The sequence below is a fragment of the Mesoplodon bidens genome, assembly GCF_964165515.1.
Source record: "Mesoplodon bidens genome assembly, chromosome: 4".
NCBI classification, from domain to species: Eukaryota; Metazoa; Chordata; class Mammalia; order Artiodactyla; family Ziphiidae; genus Mesoplodon; species Mesoplodon bidens.
In genome coordinates, this window is record NC_138160.1 from 159,661,726 (window position 1) to 159,678,070 (window position 16,345).

The 16,345-nt window shown below is 42.1% G+C and overlaps 1 protein-coding gene across 1 annotated transcript in view; it reads left to right on the forward strand.

Moving 5' to 3' along the window:
* Window positions 1–14,711: 14,711 nt before the first annotated feature.
* The window catches only part of UBTD2 (ubiquitin domain containing 2), a 61,204-nt gene continuing 59,570 nt past the window's right edge, over window positions 14,712–16,345 (forward strand). Inside the window, exon 1 of the mRNA XM_081232837.1 lies at window positions 14,712–14,895. Within this exon, the coding sequence (XP_081088963.1) occupies window positions 14,826–14,895 (70 nt within the window). The 5' untranslated portion in view covers window positions 14,712–14,825. The remainder of the gene's footprint in view (window positions 14,896–16,345) is intronic.

The following is a 16,345-nucleotide window of genomic DNA, read 5'->3' on the forward strand; positions in this document are numbered from 1 at the left end:
GCTGTGGCCTCTCCTGCTGCGAGCACAGGCTCCGGACGCGCAGGCTCAGCGGCCATGGCTCACGGGCCCTGCCGCTCCGTGGCATGTGGGATCTTCCCGGGCTGGGGCACGAACCCGCGTCCCCTGCATCAGCAGGCAGACTCTCAACCACTGCGCCACCAGGGAAGCCCAATATAGTCATTTTAACAAATCAATTTGTCCAGTCCATGGGCACAGTATATCTTTCCATTTGTTTGTGTTGTCTTCAATTTCTTTCATCAATGTCTTAGTTTTCTGGGTACAGGTCTTTTACCTCCTTGGTTAGATATATTCCTAGGTATTTTATTATTATTTTATTTATTTTATTTTTTTTTGCGGTACGCGGCCCTCTCACTGTTGTGGCCTCTCCCGTTGCGGAGCACAGGCTCCGGACGCGCAGGCTCAGCGGCCATGGCTCACGGGCCCAGCCGCTCCGTGGCATGTGGGATCTTCCCGGACCAGGGCATGAACCCGTGTCCCCTGCATCGGCAAGCGGACTCTCAACCACTGCGCCACCAGGGAAGCCCTATTTTATTCTTTTTGATGCAAATTATAAATGGGATTGTTTTCTTAATTTCTCTTTGGCTGCTGGGCCCTGCCTCAGGTGGAGCTGCTGATTGGGTGGGGCTGAGTTCCAGCAGGAGTGGCAGCTGGGCCTAGGGGTCCCAGTATTGGCACTGGCCTGCTGGTAGGCAGGGCTGGCTCCTGGTATCACTGGCTCTGGGGCCCAGTGGGTCCTGGGGCTGGTTCTGATCTGCTGGTGGCCGGGTCCAGGTCCTGGGCCTGCTGGTGGAGGGGGAGCTGGATTCCCACTGGCTGGCTGCTTGGCTTGGGTGGTCCTGGGACGGGTGCCAACCAGCTGGTGGGTGAGTAAGCTCCCGGTGCTAATAGGTTAGAAGGAGGACTCCAAAATGGCACTTGTGTGGGATATGGAGCTCTGAAAAATGTCTGTTGCAGCATCTGTGTGCCCAGGGGGAGTTCCCAGTTGCCTCCTGCCTCTCTGGGAGGCTCTCTAAGATCAGCGAGTGGGGTCTGATGCAGAATCTTTTCAAATTACTGACTCTGCCCTGGGTCTCAGAGCATGTAAGGTTTTGTGTGCACCCGTTAGGAACAGAGTCTCTGTTGCCTACAGCCTCTCAGCTCTCCCAAAGTCAAGCCCCACTGGCTTTCTAAAGCAGATGTTCTGGGGGCTTGTATTTTGGTGCAGGACTGCTGGACTGGGGTGCCCAATGTGGGGCTCAGTCCTCTCACTCCTTGGAGAGAACCTTTTTGATTGTGATTATCCTCCCCCTTGTTGGTCACCTCCCTGGGGGTGTGGGTCTTGACTGAACCATGTCTCCATCCCTCCTACCTGTCTTGCGGTTGTTTTTGATATCTTTTTAGTTGTGAGAAATCGTTTCTGCTAGTCTTTTTAAATTTATTTATTTTTATTTTATTTTTGGCTGCGTTGGGTGTTCGTTGCTGCGCGTGGGTTTTTCTCTGGTTGCGGAGAGTGGGGCCACATCTCGTTGCGGTGCACGGGCTTCTCATTGCAGTGGCTTCTCTTGTTGTGGAGCACGCACAGGCTCTAGAGCACAGGCTCAGTAGTTGTGGCGCACGGGATTAGTTGCTCCGCGGCATGTGGGATCTTCCTAGACCAGGGATCGAACCCATGTTCCCTGCATTGGCAGGTGGATTCTTAACCACTGCGCCACCAGGGAAGCCTGTTTTTGCTAGTCTTCAGTTTGATCTCATTGATAGTTTCTCTGTGAATAGTTGTAATTTTGGTGTGCCCATGGGAGGAGGTGAGCTCAAGGTCTTCCTACTCTGCCATCTTGGCCACTCACCCCCTTGTGTGTTAATATTATATGCTGTACCTTGCAGAATTCTTTTACTGTTTGAGTTAGTAGTGTCATTGATTTCCGAGAGTTTACCAGGTACACTCTCATGTCTTTGGCCAATAGAACATGTTATAATTAATATGTTTTTTCAATTCTTATGCCTACCTTGACTTTTCTTGTCTAACTGCATTAGCTTATACCTTCAACACAATGTTAAATATTAGTGGAGTTAGTGGGTATCCTTGCCTTATTCCTGATCCTTAGTGTTTTTCACTTAAGTAAGATACTGATTTTAGGACTAAGGTATATATATTTTATCATGTTAAGGCAGTGTCCAGCCATTCCTATTTCAAGAGGGTTTTTTGTTTGTTTCATTAGTTTTTGTTTGTTTTTTTGGAATGGGTGTTGAATTTTGTTAAAGTTTTTAAAACACATATGGTGATAATCACATAATTTTTCTTCTTAGTTCTTAGGGAATAACAACATGATTTTTCTTCTTAGATATAAATATGTCAAATTATATTAATAGATTTCTTAATGTTGAACCATCTTTGTATTACTTTAAACCCCTCTTGGTCATGGTTTATAATTTTCTTAATTTTCTGTTTGCTAAATTTTGGATTCTTAAATCAATATTTGTAAATAACATTAGTCTATAATTTTATCTTGTGGTGTGTGGCACTTAACTTGCACTATCAATGTTAACCTACATCATAGAAAAAATTTAGAAGCTTATCTTCATTTTTCTCTACTCTGAAACAATTTATGTAGCAATAGGGCTGTTTTTTAAATATTTGGTAGAATTCTCTTGTGAAGACATCTGAGCTTGGTATTTTGATGTGGGATAGTTTTTGATATCATTCTATATTTCTTCCTTGAAGTTGATTTGTTTAAAATTTTATCTTTGGTGGGGGGGGGTCAGTGTTGGTCAACTATATTTTCCTAAGACGTTATTCATTTTATTAGGTTCACAGTTTTTGCATGGCACTATGTATGTAAATTAAGGACTGTTTTATGACCTTCTGGCTTCCTCTGTGTTAATAGCTACTTTTCTCTTGTCATTTCTTTCTCTACAGATTTCTGCTTTCTCCTCCATACACACTTTAAAAATTAAATTGCCTAGCTGTTTGTCTATTTTCTGACTTTGTTCAAAGAAACTGAATTTTTATTTTGATCTACTGTTTTCTAGTTCTCTACTTCATTACTTCTTGCTTTTATCTTTATTATTTTTTTCCCTGTGGTTTCCCTTGTTCTTTTTCTAACTTAAATTGGGAATTTAAATAATTTTAATTTAATTCTGTTTAATTTTATTGATGTAGGTTTTAGGGCTATGAATTTTCCTTGGACATATATATGAAGTTTCCTTGGGATATATGCCTTACATATAAACCATAGATTCTAACATGTAGCAATTCTGTAATTTATGTGATTCTCTTATATCCAAGCATTGTTAAATACAAGGTTTAAAAGTTTCCAGGTAGGAAATTATGCCAGTTATTAAATTATTGCAACCCAGATCCAAAATCACTCTTCATTGCCTGCTTTGCAAAAATGGATATGAGCCCTTTAAATATTGTGCCTTTGTCAGTAGGCACAGTGTTTAGCTTTGACAATAGAGGGCACTGGAGAGACACTACAGGAGGAATTCCCATTGGCTGCTGCAGCATGGGTAACTTCTCCAGGGCCAGGTTCCTCTGATGTGTGCACCCTGCCCGTGGCCTAGCTCCTGTAGCACAAACCGCTTCTCTCATGAAGCTCCTTCAGGATACACAACTGTTTCAACAGCAGGCTCCTGCAATGGCAGCAGCTTCTCCAAGATCCAACTCCTGCAATGCACAGGAACCAACACCTAGCAAACAACAGCTTCCCCAGACACTTCCCCTCAGGTAGATTCATAGCAGAATGGCTCCAGTGAGACAATTTCTAGCACCCTACTGGACAGATTTCTAGCCAGTCCTGGAGTGTGGAGCTCCAGCAATTTCACTGATGTAGCACAACAATAACCACTCTAGTACTCACCAAACCAGGGCCGTGTCGTGTCTGAGAAGGTCTGGCTCTCAACCTTAGAGGGATGCCTTCCTTAATTAAGAGCACTATCTCAGCCCCAAGAGCTGTGGCTGCTTCTTAGTCAGCCTTTCCTCTGTCTTTAGAGTTACTTTTCCCCTTCCAAAACATTGAAATGATATTGATACCAAAACTAAAGAAAAAACTTTAAAGGAAACTAACTATAGACAAATATCCCTCATAAACATAGATGGAAAAATTTTGAACAAAATTTTAGCAAAGTGAATCCAACAGTATATAAAAAGGACAAATATCATGATCAAGTCAGATTTTTCCAAGGAATTCAAGCTTGGTTTAACATTTGAAAATCAATCAGTGTAATTCATCATAATAACAAACTAAAATGGAAAAATCATATGACCATCTCAGTAGATGCCCCCCAAAAGCATTTGGCAAACCATTTGTTTTGTTTTGTTTTGTTTTTAAAGATTTTTTTGATGCGGACCATATTTAAAGTCTTTATTGAATTGGTTACAATATTGCTTCTGTTTTACAACGTTTTGGTTTTTTGGCATGTGGGGCCTTAGCTCCCTGACCAGGGATCAAACCTGCACCCCCTGCATTGGAAGTGCAGAGTCTTAACCACTGGACCGCCAGGGAAGTCCCAAACCATTTTTGATTTAAAAAGAAAAAAGAAAAACTCTCAGTAAACTATGAATGGAAAGGAACTTCCTCAGTCTAATAAAGGGCATCTATTTAAAACCTATAGCTAACTCTTACAACTAAACAATGAAAAGAAAAGCCAAATTAAAAAACGGGCAAAAGGTCTTGAACAGACATTTCTCCAAAGATACACAAAGGGCCAAAAAGCACATGTAAAGATATTCAGTATCATTAGTCATTAGAGAAATGCAAACCAACACCACAATGAGATACCACTGCACACCCAAGGGATGAAGAAGAAGAGGAGGAAGAAGAAGAAGAAGGAGGAGGAGGGGGAGGGGGAGGAGAATGACAACAACTCAAGTTGCAACAATAGCAAGTGTTAAGGATGTGAAGAAAATGGAACCCTCAAACATTACTGATGGGAAGGTAAAATGATGTAGCCACTGTGGAAAACAGTTTGGTGACTTCTCAATAAATTAAGCATAGAATTATCATATGTCCCATCAGTTCTAGCCATCAACTGAAAACAGGTGTTCAAACCAAAATTTGTATGTGAATGTTCATAACAGCACTATTCACAATAGTCAAAAGGTAGAAACAACACAGATGTCCACCAGTTGATGAATGAATAAACAAAATGTGGTATATCCATAATAAAATCCACAATAAAATATTATTCTTCCATAAAAAGGAATGAAGTATTGATACCTGCTAAGTGAAAGAAGCCAGACACAAAAGGCCACTGTACTATGATTCAATTTATATGAAATATCCAGGATAGGCAGATCCATAGAGATAGAAGGCATTTTAGAAGTTGCCAGGGGCTTGGAGGAAGAGGAATGGGGCGTGACTACTTAATGGGCACCAGGTTTCCTTTCGCAGTGAGTAAAAAGTTCTGGAACTAAACTGTAGTAATGGTTGCAAACATAAATGCTCTTAATGCCACTGAATTGTACACTTTCAAATGATAAACACCATGGTATGTATATTTTGCAGACTATTTAAAAACAAGCCTATAGCTGGCATCATACTTCATGGTGAAAATGAATGCTTTTCCCCTAAGATAAGGAACAAGTAAGGATGTCTGAACTTACCACTTCCATTCAACATTGTAATGCCTACTAACCAGTGAAATTAGGCAAGGAACAAAAACACATACCAATTGGAAAAGAAGAAGTAAAATTCTCTTCATTCACAGACAACCTGATCATCTATTTAGTAAATCCAATGGAATCTCTAAAAGAGCTACTAGAACTGACAAATGATTTAGCAAGATTGAACAAGATCAACACCCAAAAATCAACTGTATTTCTATATACTAGCAACAAACAGGCAGTAATTGGAATTATAAAAACAATATTGTTATTGATAACATCAGAAAATGAAGTCCTTAGGGATACATCTGACAAAAGATATACAAGACTTGTGCGCTTAGGGAGTTCCCTGGTGGTCCGGTGGTTAGAACTTGGTGCTTTCACTGCCATGGGCCTGGGTTCAATCCCTGGTTGGGGAACTAAGATTCTACAAGCCACACAGCACAGTCAAAAGACAAACAAACAAACAAACAAAAACTTTCACAGTTAAAATTACAGAGCATTGTTGAGAGAAATTAAAGAAGATGTAAACAGAAATATACTGCGATATATACTGTGTTCATGCTTCAAAAGATTCAATATTGTTAATATGTCAGTTGTCCCAAAGTCTATTTATAGAGTCAATGTTAATTCAATCAAAATCACTACAGAGTCTTTTTGGTTAAAAAAAACATTGAAAAGATGATTCTAAAATTCACATGGGGGTACTTCCCTGGTGGCACAGTGGGTAAGACTCTACGCTCCCAATGCAGGGGGCCTGGGTTTGATCCCCGGTCAGGGAACTAGATCTCACATGCATGCTGAAACTAAGAGTTCGCATGCCACAACTAAGGAGCCACGTACTATAACTAAGGAGCTGGCAAGCCATAACTAAGGAGCCCACCTGCCGCAACTAAGACCCGGTGCAACCAAATAAATAAATAAATAAATATTAAAAATAAATAAATATGTAAAAAAATAAAATTCACATGAAAATGTAAAGAACCTAGGATAGTCAAAACTACTTTGAAAAGAAAGAGCAAAGTTGAAGGATTAATACACCTGATTTCAAGACTTACTATAAGGCTACAGTAATCAAGACAATGTGATCTTGGCATCAAGAGAGACAAATAAATCAAGAAACAGGGTAGAGAGTTCAGAAATAGACTTACACATATATGGACAACTCTTTTTGTAAAAATCAAAGTATAGCTGATTTACAGTGTTGTGTTAGTTTCTGGTGTACAGCAAAGTGATTCAGTTACTTATATATATATGCATATACATATATATGTGTATATTCTTTTTCATATTCTTTTCCATTATGTTTTATTACAGGATATTGAATATAGTTCCCTGTGCTATACAGTAGGACCTTGTTGTTTATCTGTTTTATGTATAGTAGTTTGTATCTGATAATCCCAAACTCCTAATTTATCCCTCTCCCCCTTTCCCTTTTGGTAACCATGAGTTTGTTTTCTATGTCTGTGAGTCTGTTTCTGTTTTGTAAATAAGTTCACTTGTATCATATTTTAGATTCCACATATAAGTGATATCATATGATATTTGATTTTCTCTTTCAGACTTGCTTCACTTAGCATGATAATCTCTAGGTCCATCCATGTTGCTGCAAATGGCATTACTTCATTCATTTTTTATGGCTAAGTAGTATTCCATTGTATATATATTGTATATATATCTTCTTTATCCATTCATCTGTTGATGGACATTTAGGTTGCTTCCATGTCTTGGCTATTGGAAACTGGACAACCCTTTATTTTTACAAAAGTGCAAAGACAGTTGAGAGGAGAAAAGACAGTCTTTCCACAAATGTTCCTAAATGATGTATGTTTATATTCAAAACCAAAATTACAAAAACCAAACTTTGATTCATACCTTACACCATATGCAAAAATTAACCCAAAATGGATAATAAACCTAAATGTAAAGCCCCAAACTATAAAGAGCCAAGAAGAAAAAAAGGGAGAAAGTTTTTCTGACTTGGAGTTAGGCAAAGATTTTTCTATATGACACCAAAAGCATGATCTACAAAAGAACACATTGATTAACTGAACTTCATCAACATTTTTAAGTTTTGTTTTTTCAAAAGACACTTTTAAGAGAATAAAGGGAATTCCCTGGTGGTCCAGTGGTTAGGACTCCGTGCTTTCACTGCTGAGTTCCTGGTTGGGGAGCTAAGATCCACAAGCCGTGCAGTGCGGCCAATTAAAAAAAAGAGAGAGAGAGGGCTTCCCTGGTGGCGCAGTGGTTGAGAGTCCGCCTGCCGATGCAGGGGACGTGGGTTCGTGCCCCGGCCCGGGAAGATCCCACATGCCGCGGAGCAGCTGGGCCCGTGAGCCATGGCCGCTGAGCCTGCGCGCCCGGAGCCTGTGCTCCGCGGCGGGAGAGGCCACAACAGTGAGAGGCCCGCGTACCGAAAAAAAAAAAAAAAAAGAGAGAGAGAATAAAAAGATAAGGCAAAGAAGAGGAGTCAATATTTGCAAATTAAATATCAGATAAAAGAGTTGTATCCAGAAAATATAAAGAACTCTCAAAGCTCAGTAATAAGAAAACAACCCAATTTACAAATGGGCAAAAGATTTGAACATACACTTCACAAAAGAAGATATACAAATGGTAGATAATAACAGGAGAAGATATTCAACATCATTAGTCATTAGGGAAATGAAAACTAAAACTACAGTGAGATACTCACTACACACTTATTAGAATGGCTAATATTAAAAACTGACCCAAACCAAGTGTTGGTGATGATGTGGAGGAATGGAGTTTTCATACAATACTGATGGGAATCTAAACAGTAAGGCCACTTTGGAATATAGTTTGGTAGTTTCTTTAAAAACAAACAAAAAAACACCCCCCCCCCAAAAAAAACTGACCATATGATTGATCCATTCTACTGCTAGATATTTACCCAGGAGAAAGAAAAGGATGTGCCTATACATAGACTTGTACACAAATGTTCATAGCAACTTTACTTGTAATCACAAAAAGCTGGAAACAACCCAAAAGTTCACCAAGTGATTGGACAAACTGGCATAAACATACAGTGGAAAACTACTCAGTATTTAAAAGGAATAAACCCTAAAATATGGATGAATCTTAAAATAATTATGCTGAGTGAAAGAAGCCATACCAAACAGAGTACATACGGTATGGTTTCATTTACAGAAATTTTTAGAAAATGCAAAGTAATCTATAGTGACATAAAGCAGATCAGTGGTTACCTGGGGACAGGTGACTTGGGAGTTGCAGTAGACAGGGATTACAAAGGGGCATGAGGAAACCTTTTGGGGTGATGGATATATTCATTATGTTGATTGTGGTGATGGATTCATAGGTGTATATATTTGTTAAACTTATAAAAGTATACACTTTAAGTATGTGCAGTGTACTATGTTAAAAATTTTTTTAAATCATGATGGCTGCTGACTGGAGAATGAATTATAGGAGGAGGTGGGAAAGGGTACAGGAAGGCCAGTTAGGAGGGTATTGCAGTAGCCAAAGTGAGAGATGCTGGTGGCAACACAGACAGGGAAAAAGAGGAGAGACTCAGAATATATTTAATGGATAGCATATAAAGGACTTGATAATGGACTGGGTGCAGGAGGTAAGGAAGATGGAGGAATCACCAATAGCTCTTAAGTTTGAGGCTTGAGCAATTGGATGGACTATAGGGCCATTTGTAGAGGATGAGAAAGACTAAAGTAAAAACAGGTTGGCAGGGAATGTGGAGAATCAAGTTTTGTCAAGAACATGTGTTCTTTGAAATTCCATCTGTGGACCAAACTGCATCAGGAAACGCCTGATGCATGCATTAAAAATGCTGGTTCCAAGACTCCACCATCAGAATCTCTGGGAAATTGTGATTTTAACAAGCTCCCCAAGTGACTGAAATCCACACTAGAGTTTGACAGCTACTGGACTTCATTCTCCCTTCCCTTTTCCCCTCCTACCCATTTCTTCTCCTTCCTCCTTTCCCTTTGCCAGTTCTGCTTGGAGAATTAGCTGAATAAAGAAGGCACTGGAGGTATAACAATTGTAAGCATATAACACCTAACAACAAAGCCCCAAAATACATGAAACAAAAACTACTGGAGCTAATAAACAAGTTCAGCAAGGTTGTAGGATACTTGATCAATATACAAAGCTCAATTGTATTTCCATATGCTCGTAACAAACCATCTGAAAAGGAAATAAAGACAATAAATCTATTTGTAAATAGAAAATCATGCTATTTACAATAGCATGAAAAAGAATAAAATACTTAGGAGTAAATTTAACAAAAGAAGTGCAAATCTTGTACACTGAAAACAATAAAATGTCATCGAGAGGAATTTAAGACATAAATAAGTGGGAAGACATCCATGTTCCTGAATTGGAAGGTTAACATTGTTAAGACGGCAATACTCACTAAACTGATCTACAGTTTCAATACATTTCCCATCAAAATTCCAGCTGTCTTTTTTTTTTGCAGAAATGGAAAAGCTGATAAAATATATATGGAAATGTAAGAAATCTAGAAAGCCAAAATAATCCTGAAAAGGAGAATAAAGTTGGAGGTTCATACTTCCCAACTTCAAAACTTACTATAAAACTACAGTAATCAAGATAGTGTGGTACTGACATAAAAACAGTCATAAAGACTAATGTAGACATAAAGAAGAAATAGAATTGAGTCCAGAAATAAACTCAAACATTTATGGTCAACTGATTTTCAAAAAGGATGCCAAGACAATTCAATGGGGAAAAGAACAGTCTTTCCACCAAATGCTGGGACACTGGAAATCCACATGCAAGAGAATGAAGTTGGACCCCTACTTCATACCATATACAAAAATTAGCACAAAGTGGATTAAAGACCTAAAAGTCAGAGCTGAAACTGTAAAACTCTTAGAGGAAAACAAGTATAAATCTTCATGACTTTGGATTAGACAATGGTTTCTTAGGTATGAGGTCCAAAGCACAAGAAACCAAAGAAAAAATAGGTAAAATAGACTTTTTATCAAAATTAAAAACTTTCATGCTTCAAAGGTGCACTATCAACAAAATTAGAAGACAATCCACAATGGGAGACAATATTTGCAAATCATATATCTGCTAAGGGCTGTTCATCAGAATATATGATGAACCCTTACTACTGAATATAAAAAGACAAATAATCCTATTTTTAAATGGGCCAAGGATCTGAGTAGACATTTTTCCAAAAAACAGATATACAAATGGTCAATAAGCACATGAAAATACACTCAACATTATTAGTCATTGGGGAAATGCAAGTCAAAATCCCAATGAGATACCCTACATACCCAAAATGGCTGCATCATTTTATATCCCTTTATAAACTGCTAGTGGGAACATAAAATGGTACAGCTGTTTCAGAAAATTCAGTTTGACAATTCCTCAGAAACTTAAACATAGAGTTACCATATGACCAAGCAATTTCACCGCTAAGTATCTACCCAGAACAATTGAAAACCTACATTCACACAAAAACTTGTACATGAATGTTCACAACAGCTTTATTCATAATAGCCAAAAAGTGGAAACAACCTAAATGCTCACCAACTGATGTACAGACAAACAAAATGTAGTATATCCACACAATGGAATATTATTCAGTCATAAAAAGGAGTGAAGTACTGATACATGCTACAACATGGATGAACTTTGAAAACATTATGCTACATGAGAGAAACCAGTCACAAAAGACCTCATATGATCCCCATTTGTATGAAAGGTCCATTAGCAACTTTCAAATATGCAATACAGTGTTATTAACTATAGCCACCATGCTGTACCTTACATCACTGTGACTTATTTCTTTTATAACTGGAAGTTTGTACCTTTTGATTCCTTCACCCATTTTGCTAACACACCACCTGCTGCCTCTGGCAACAACCTGTTTTCTGTATCTATGAGTTACATTGTTTTTTTTTTAGATTCCACATGTAAGTAAGATCATATAGTATTTATCTTTCTCTGTCTGACTTATTTCACATAGCATAATGCCCTCGAGGTCCATCTATGTTGTCACAGATGACAAGGTCTCCTTTTTATGGCTCAATAATATTCCATTGTATATATACACCACATTTTCTCTATCTGTTCATCCACTGATCACACTTAGGTTGTTTCCATATCTTGGCTATTGTAAATAGTGCCACAATGAACATGGGGGTACACACATCTCTTCAAGTTAGTGGGTTTTTTTTTAAATAAATTTATTTATTTTTGGCTGCTTTGGGTCTTCGTTGCTGCGCAGCCTTTTCTAGTTGTGGTGAGCAGGGGCTACTCTTTGTTGAGGTGCATGGGCTTCTCATTGCAGTGGCTTCTCTTGTTGTGGAGCACAGGCTCTAGGTGCGTGGGCTTCAGTAGTTGTGGCACGCGGGTTCAGTAGTTGTGGCATGCGGGCTCAGTTGCTCCACAGCATGTGGGATCTTCCTGGACCAGGGCTCAAACCCATGTTCTCTGCGTTGGCAGGCAGATTCTTAACCACTGCACCACCAGGGAAGTCCCAAGTTAGTGTTTTTAATTTTCTTTGGATAAATACCCAGAAGTGGAATTGCTGGATCACATGGTAGTTTTATTCTTAATTTTTTGAGGAATCTCCATGCTGTTTTCCATGGTGGCTGCACCAATTTATTTGAATCCTATCCTTTAAACTGGTGAAATATATGATACATGAATTATACCTCAATAAAGATGTTATAAAAAAGTAGAAAAGCACACACACAAAGGCATGTTTATATAAAACATCTTAAGTAGATTGGGTCATGCAGTATGGTTAGACAGGTGATGCTAGACTAGAGGTGAAGTAAGGAGGAGAGTTAATAAGGAGTTCCCACAGGGTTTGCAGAATTATTATTGGCCCAATTTTACAGGTAAGGAAACTGAGCTGTACAGAAATTTAAGGTCATACAGCTAGTACAGGATAGAAGCCAGATTCTGTGGGGCCCTTAACTACCACATTACTCTGTCCTGGGAATTTCTGTCTCTGGTCTAAGATAAAGGCAAGGTGGAGAACATCCATGGCTAAGAATTTCTCAATGACATTGCTCTCTCTTCCTAGTGCCAGCTCCTCAATGCTCCTCAGAAAGCACTCATCGCTTGGGTGCCTACCATCTGTTTAATAGACATTGTGGAAGTCTTGGTTTCTACAGTTTCTAGAGCAAAATTTAGAACAAAGCAATCACTTTGAAGATATCAGTATGCAGCTTCTCTCCTTTGGGGAAGTGACGAAGTGATGTGTCCGTCTGCCAATGTGAATACTTAGCAGAGAGTGATCGGATAGAAGCCTTTATAACACAGTAACTGAATATCAGAGAACCCTCTGAAAACTCTTAAAGATGTCACTTGTATATAAGCTCTTTGAATGTTCATGAGTACCCAGGACAACACTAATTTGTCAGTATAAATTTAATATAGCAGATTTCTATTTCTCACAAGGCGTTTCTGTGTTTTCATATAAGTATAGGGTTTTGTTTGTTCGTTGGACATTCATTTTAATCTGATTATCAAATGAATCTTTGTCTCTCTTTTGGACTATTTCTGTGAGCTAGATTCCCACATGTGAGATAATCCTGAGTCAAAGGGTATGAACATTTCTAAGGCTCTTGATCTGTGTTTCCAAATTGCTTTGCAAAAAGATTGAACCAATTTACACGTCCACCAGCAGTGTATGAAAATATATTTAAACGCAAATTCCAAGCTGCATAGTGTCTCTTTCCTAGGTATTTTACTTAAAACTGTTTCTTTAATGCTAAGCAAAAGCTGACCCAGGATGTTAAAAAAAGAAATCTGATTATAAAAATGGAGCAGATAGTTAAAACAGCTCTTAGGCAGAAATAAGCTTTAGAAAGACCCAAGCGAGGTGATAAAAATTTTAAGGCATCATGGCAAGAAGCACGATTCTGAATGGACCATTAACAATTTGGCTTAGACTGGGATAGCAACCGCCAAGAACGTCGGGCGTGGTCAGTGTACCAAATTCTAGTTTAGAAAAAGCAGGGTATTTTATTTATTTATATTTCACTTTGTTCTAAAGACGATTTAGGATACTTAAAGGGAGGGTCTTGAGAAGTAGCACTGTGTCTGAATAATCAGTCCTGTGAGAATGAAACTAGCCCACGTCCCCTGAACTAAGGTCCACGCTTATCTCTCCCTGCACCGGATGGCTTGCCTCTGTAATCTGAGTTGTTTGCAACCACAATGACCGCCTCTACGTCTAATAATGGGGCACAGAGATTTTTAGGGGGCAAGGGGGTGAGGCAGGCAAGGGTAAGCCTAGACTCGGGATACCAACCCATTGAACTCTACACAAATCCAAAAGGTGCTGGGACTTCATCCTTCGGCCAGCCTAATGCATTCCCTCCGCCAGTTATTTGGGACCCCGCCTGCGAGTCTCCCATCACTACTGCTCTGTGCACCACCACCTTCCGCTCCCGACCCGCTTCTACAAGAAAGCTGACGCCGCCCGAGAAGTCAGAAACTCGATTTCGCCCCTTTCCACTTCTCCTTTCTCACTTTTGCTCCTCCTTTCCTGCTCTCTCCCTTCATCGACTTCCTTTCTTCTTCCCGTCTTCGCCTCTCCCTCCTCCACGCCTGCCTTCCACGCCTAGTCCCCGGGAGCAACCTCCGAATCACCTCCCTTCCTCCAGCTCGGAGGCGCCCTCCTCTTGCCTCGTCGCCTCCCGGCTACCCCTCCGCCCGCGGCCCCGCCCGCAGCCAATCAGTGCGCGGCCTCCCGCGGCCCCGCCCTCCCCGGCTGTTCCGGGGTGGCCCGGCGGAGCCCAGGACTCGGGAGCGGAGGGCGGCGCCGCGGCGTGGGGGCCGATGGGGCCTGGCGGTCGGGCGGCGCCGGCGCTGGGCTCGCCTGGACGCGGGTGTGCGGGGCTGTGAAGGGGTGAGGCGGGCGCTGCGGCTCGCCCGGGATGGGCCAGCCCCGGCCTGCCGGGGCCGAGCCGGAGGCGAGGGCGGCGCGCGGGACAGGCCTGCCGGGCGGGCGGCCCGGGGACTGAGGTAGAAGTGGGCGCGGAGGAAGGGGCCGAGCCAAGGCGGTGGGTGGAGCGGCGAGGGGGGCGGAGGCTGGGCCGCGGCGGGCGAGAGGAGCGGCGCGCCTCTCCGGAGCTCGGTGGCGGCGGCGGCGGCGCCGGAGGCGGCAGAGGCGGCGGCGGGCCCGGACGAGCGCCCGGCGGTGGCGGACGAGGCGCCGGGGGCCCCCATGGGCGGGTGTGTGGGCGCCCAGCACGACTCCTCGGGAAGCCTCAACGAGAACTCGGAGGGCACCGGAGGTAGGTGAGCGCCAGGGGGCAGCCTCGGCCCCCCATTGTTCCCTTCCAGGCCCGGCCACCTGTCCCGGCCCCCGCGGGCCGCGCGGCCGGGGTCCCCGTGCCCCTTTGTCATCCCCGCCTCCACGTCACTCCCCGCGCTCCGCTTCCGGCCGCCCCGCCGGCCGCGAGGTCGCCCCCTTTTCTCCCTGGCCCCCGATAAAGCCCTCAGCGCTCCGGGGCTGTAGCCCTCGGCCTCTCGACCCCACCGCCTCGGCTCGGGAAACTCGGACCAGAAACTGCCTCTGGCCACCTCACTCCCTCTCCAGTTGGTTTAATTATTCAGGAACAGGATGGCGGCGCTGGGGTTGCAGAAAAGCCAATTGATGGGGGGTGGGGGGGAGCCTGATGCTTCCCTCCGACGCGCCCCATCACATCTCTCCGCACCCGTCCTTGTTCAGCAGAGTTGGCTGGTCTCAGCTTTCCTGAGTTTCAGATGACAGCTGCCCTGGTTGGTTCCAGTTTGGCCATTTAAACCTGCAAGTTTCTGGAGCTCGGCTGGGGAAGTCTCAAGCGGCCACAGGCATTACTTTAACGAGGGGTGGGGAACGGTCTTCCCGAGTAAAACGTGGCTTCTTGTTGCAGCCCGGGGGTGTTGGACCAGTGTCGGGGTGGGCTAGTCAAATTCCTGTCCGTCTTACGTAAAGGAAAATATGTAGGATAAAAGTACAAATGCCTGAGAGTCCGTTTGCCCTAGCAGGATCGGTACTGTAAAAGTTTTTGTAACACGAAACGCACTTCTTATTTATTGTAAAAAGCAGTTTGCTGAGGAGAGTATTTTAATGCAATCGGTGTTGTAGTATAGCAGAAGAATAATACAGTTAATTCTACTTTTAGTTAAATGATCTCTTGCTGAGTCCATTCTGTAACTTGTGTAGAGGACAGAATGTTTTAAATAAGAAATCGCTTTTAGGAACAGCAAAGATAACAGTGTTGGTTTTGTTCTAGCCTTGTGTTAGACGTCTCAGAATGTGGGGCATAAGTTCCTAGACTAAGTCGTTTGGGGATGGGTGGGTTTACAACTTTTTCTTAACATGCTAGCTAGCATTTAGACCAGCTGCTTGCCTGTCACTAAGCTCCATCTATAAACCATGTACATGAATGGTTTGGCTGATGAATGTCCTGAATTGCCTGATGTTTAGCCATGCCACTTCATTTAAAATGTATGGGCATCCTGTATGTCTGAGTCCTGAGTAAATAGTTTGAGAGCTCAGCGAAGCGTGCCTTGAAAAAATCGTCCATGAAAACGGCACTTTATAGTGCATTTCAAATCAGAGCAGAATTACTCAGTGGCACATTAACAGTGAGATTTGCCCTGAAAACAGGGCAGGAAGATAAAAAGGGCATGATTGAAAACACTCTTAGGTTAAGATCAACTTGGGGGTCAGATGATTCTTCCTGCGGGTGAGGTGAT